The 4,999-nt window shown below is 33.4% G+C and overlaps 1 protein-coding gene across 1 annotated transcript; it reads left to right on the forward strand.

Moving 5' to 3' along the window:
• The first annotated feature begins 2,857 nt into the window (after window positions 1-2,857).
• Window positions 2,858-4,554, forward strand: LOC137826446 (cyclin-U2-1-like). Its single transcript, XM_068632410.1, has 2 exons — window positions 2,858-3,661; window positions 3,941-4,554. Exons 1-2 carry the CDS (start codon window positions 3,249-3,251, stop codon window positions 4,203-4,205), a joined length of 678 nt encoding a protein of 225 aa, XP_068488511.1. The 5' UTR covers window positions 2,858-3,248; the 3' UTR covers window positions 4,206-4,554.
• The last annotated feature ends 445 nt before the right edge of the window (window positions 4,555-4,999 follow it).

Consider the following 4,999-nt stretch of genomic DNA (forward strand, 5'->3'; position numbering starts at 1 on the left):
AAATTAAAAAAATACAAAAAACAATTCATATATTCACAATATTTAGGATTTTGTACTGAAAAATTAAAATTGTTCCCCGACAAGAACGTCAAAAACTTGATGACTTTTTTTCAATATGTATATCATGTCAAAAGTAAGAAATTCGTCCCTAAGGATAAATATCGGACCCACAAGGAATAGTTGAATTCTCAAGTATAATATTAATATGTAAAAGTTTGTTGTGTATGATGAAATTGCAAGAATGTAAATAAAGTAAAGTATAGATTTGTGTGATTCAATTGGGAAAATTGGGATTGAGGTTCATCCTTCTCACTCGTTTGTATTCTTACAGAAGATTATAATATTTAGTCTTCATTGATATTGATGCACATATAAAAATCATTCATATGGACTCACACACAAAATTATTAACAAAGACTCCTAAATATTGATTTCTCGCATATTTATTAAAGCTCCTTATCATTACGACTAGATGTTATAAAGAAATTAACATTTCAAATCTATTTCTAGAATTCAAATATGTTAAGCATTATCATTTAGGTCAGATTCTTATATGTACTTTCTTGACAAATCTAAGGATCAAAATCATGAATAATTCAAGCTTTGAGAATAAAATGATAATACTAATCATCAATCAAGAATTGAAATATTATAGTAAATGGAACATAAGAGTTATAACAGATTACTCCCAATCCCAAAGGGAAGAATTAACCATTTATGTTTTCCATTACAAACATGGAAAGCAAGAAAAGAAGATCTAGGATATTTTCCCTTGACGATTGCCTCCTCTAGGGTTTTCTATCTCTTTCTATTTTCCCAATGATGTTTAGGGTTATGCCTCACATCTCATATTTAACATAATTGGGGATTAGCTAAGTGACATCTCGCCTAGGCAAGTTATTACTTACTTGACGAGTTTGATGAGAAAAAGTCCAAGTTCAGTGGAGTGAACTCGCCTGGACGAGTCTTAGACGAGTTTTGAGCGAGTTTTCATTGTTCCAACTTTCATTTTTTTACAGTTAACTCATAAACTATATTAGCACATGGTAGTTCCTTAAAATTAGGAAAAGCACATTGGTAATTCCTTAAACAACCAAGGAAAAACTCATGATCACCTTTCTATGTGAAACATAAGATTGGTTACAACACATGTGAAAAAGTTACAACCAGTAATTACACTTATAAAAGTGACATGGGTTGGTTGAAACTCAATATTTACTTCATTTACTTGCAGCACTTCATATTTTAACATCTCAGTATCTCTTATTTGTCTTTAACACATATGTCGTTTATAAATTTTTCTATTTCATTTGAATCTTTACACATCTCATGTTCCTTAGAGTTGGAAGGGGGAATAAATCAAGAAGGGTCAAAGGATTAAATTCATAAACAATCCCAAAAGGTAAGTGGAAAGTATTAAAATGAACTACTTTATTATATGCAAACTCAAATATGAAGTATGTCTGTTTCCTATTCTTGATGAAATCGTCTTGACTTAAAATACTTCCCCTTAATGTCGCATTTAAAAAAAATCCTTATAGGACTCTTCTACACTTTTACTTCCTTAACTCAACCTTTCAAGAAGTAACTTTTTTATTTATTGTAATGAAATAACACAAATCTTTCAAAGCAATCCAAATGATTATTTCTATTATGTATTTTTAACTACAACACTTAATATTTGGTTCTACCATGTAAAAGCATAATTTTTAAATTTAAACTAACAATTTTAACCATATAAGGTGCACAAGAGAAATGACAGTTTGTGTTTCCCTCATCTAGTTCCAAAAAATGAGCCATTATTTATGGGCCAAGTGACCATGCATACTGTGCAATTTAGCAAAGAACTAAAGCTTGCATTAACAAATTGAAAACACAAATTGGACAGCTAGCTAGCACCATAAACCAACAACAAATGCAAGGTTCAGGTTGCCCAGTAAAACACTTGCAAATCCAAAAAAAATGTGAGTGTTATGATACTTAGAACAAGTATAATTGAAGTTTTTGGGTGAAAGTCCTAATTCTTTCTTTTCATTTTTGTATTTCTACAGTTTCTTTTTACTTGACTCAATTGTATTGAGTCTTTTTCCTTGTAATAGATTACCTTAGTTATTTTAATTCCTTTACCTGAGGGACTTTATATATAAACATTAGCTGTCTTATATATTTTTTTTATTCACATATATGTTACAGTTAAAATCTTTAGGACGTTGTAATAGATTACCTTAGTTGTTTTAATTCCTTTACCTGAGGGACATCTATATATAAACATTAGCTATCTTATATAAAAAAAATTATTCACATATATCTGTTACAGTTAAAATCTTTAGGACGTTATATACTACCTCTATTGATTTCACACAAACATATTTTCAAGTATTCGACATAATAAGAAAACTATTTTTTTTCTAATTATTTTTGTTTTATTCATAGATGAACCTCATATATTACGAGTTCTATCATAGTGAACACTTTTAGTATATTCTATGCGTGTGTAACCTATTGGTTGTCATATTGACGTCTTTATATATATATATATATATATAACGAAGCAATAGAGTAAACAACAAAAAGTAGAATACATAAGGTACACGTGTTACGGGTGCAAGTTGCAAAACCAAGATTGTACGATCTAAGATGAGTCAAGCCCCATGCATGTGTGGTAGTATCTAGATATCTCACTAGAATGCTCATAGTTGGAACTCTCAAACTGCACAAATCTCGAAGGCAAGGGTCAATGCTTAAATGCCTCCCTAAATTTGTGGGTCCAAATAACCTACCATCCTAGCACCAATCAATTCTCCACTTGATTCCCATTCTTTCCCTTCACAACACTGTTGCGATACCTCAAATTTCTACGACACACTCACTCAGAAATGTTTTAGAATGCAAAACGCTTAGCTGGTTTTGTTTGTACTTTGCCCTTAAAAAGACCAGGCACACTCATATCTAATAATATCTTCATGGGTTTAATTTTATTATCTTTCAGTTCAAGTTTCCACTCACCTTCCAAGTGACCAAAATCCCTGTCATTTCACTCTTTCTTTATTCACTCTCTCCAACACCAACTCCCCCACTTCTTCACTTATTCTCTCATCACTCTCCATTACTCTCATTTTACATATAAAGTCTTCTTCTAAAACTTTCTACACTATCAAAACCCCACCTTCACACAGCAAAAGCCCCTTAGACCCATTCCTGCCAGAGGCTGTTGAAAAATAAAACCAAACCAACTTTCCTTTTCACTCATGGCTTCTTCTTCTTCCTATCTGACAATTTCCCCAAGAAAGCTTCGATCAGATTTGTATTCCTACTCCTACCAAGAGGATTCTAGCACCCCATTAGTCATAAATGTTCTGGCTTCGCTGATTGAGAGGAGCATGGCCAGAACAGAGAGGATCGTGAAGAATGGTTCTTGGTCTTTATCCAAGGCCCTTAGCACAAACATCTTTTATTGCAGGGATATCCCAGACATGACAATTCAATCCTATCTAGAGAGAATTTTCAGGTACACTCGTGCAATACCGTCGGTGTATGTTGTGGCCTATGTCTATATTGATAGGTTTTGCCATAACAACCCAGGATTCAGAATCAATCCTAGGAATGTGCATAGACTTCTCATTACAACAATCATGTGTGCCTCCAAGTATGTTGAAGACATGTAAGTTTTCTTCGCATTTGTTCACACACATCAAATTAATTAACCTGCCTTCAATTATACTTTTTATCTTGCATCATTTTGTGATTTGTACTTGTCAATAGTTGTTTGTGTCAATCTTAATGTTGACATCACTTGCCAACAACTGAGGAAAGGGACAAAATTTTTAAGATTTTAATTTGGTCTATGTTGCTAGTGTCTGATAATGCATCAATTTCTAAATCATCCAATTAGCTTGGATTGAAATTCAGGTTATGATGTGTTAATAAAAATGTTTGGCAGGAACTATAGAAATTCCTACTTTGGAAAAGTTGGTGGGTTAACAACTAATGAACTGAACAAGTTGGAACTGGATTTCCTTTTCTTGATGGATTTCAAATTGCATGTAAATGTGAGTGTTTTTGAGAGCTATTGCTGCCATTTAGAGAGGGAAGTCAGCATTGGAGGAGGGTACCACATTGAGAGGACCCTGAGGTGTGCAGAAGAAATCAAAGCAAGGCATAGAGAAGATAAGGGTTTCAGAAACATTGCTCGTGTAATGTTGTAATATAAGGTAGTCTTGGTTTGGTGTGGAAGGTTTCTTTTGGCCTGCAAATAAAGAAAGAGAAGCAGTTACGTGTACAAATTGGTATAATACAAATCCAAATGTTTGTTGCGGTAATTGAGGTTAGGATAACGAGAAAGGAAAGCTAAAGCTTCAGAAATGTACAAATTTGTTTCGTTTCTTCACTATGTAAACACTGAATTTTCCATCCCCAAGAATTTTATTTTGGGCAGTTTGCTTAGATTGTAACTGCATCAGCGTGGTTTAATCCCTGAATTGTATCCTTCATTTTGGTTCTTATTTTGACATTGTTAACTGAGATTTGGGTGCATATTAAGTTCTGTTATATGTATTTCAGTTATTGTTCTGTTATTTTGTTTCTTTTTGTGTTAACAAAGCGTCTATATAACGCATGTACACGTTTTCTTTTCACATATGAAAATAAAATAAACTTTCTGTTCATCTTCTTTCTTGTTCTCTCGCTTCTCCTTCTTCTTCTTTTGTCGTGTTATACACACTACATAATCATTTGCATGATGATCGTCTAGTGCCGATTACGAAGAGCGTCTACCATTGGTTTATCGCTGAGTGTCTATCTCTGCGTCTGATACCATCTTCACAAAGCGTCTATAGCCTTTCTGGGATAGAGTGTCTACCCATCACAGTGTCCAACGTTTATGCACCAGTGTCTAATGCTTCTGAACCAGCTACCCATGAATACCAAAATCCATTATGGTATCAGAGTGGGTTAATCTCAGCTCTGCTTCCGCCGTATCTACCTTTCTTGATTTTGATTT

This window comes from Phaseolus vulgaris, chromosome 8 (genome assembly GCF_000499845.2).
Source record: "Phaseolus vulgaris cultivar G19833 chromosome 8, P. vulgaris v2.0, whole genome shotgun sequence".
Classification (NCBI taxonomy): Eukaryota; Viridiplantae; Streptophyta; class Magnoliopsida; order Fabales; family Fabaceae; genus Phaseolus; species Phaseolus vulgaris.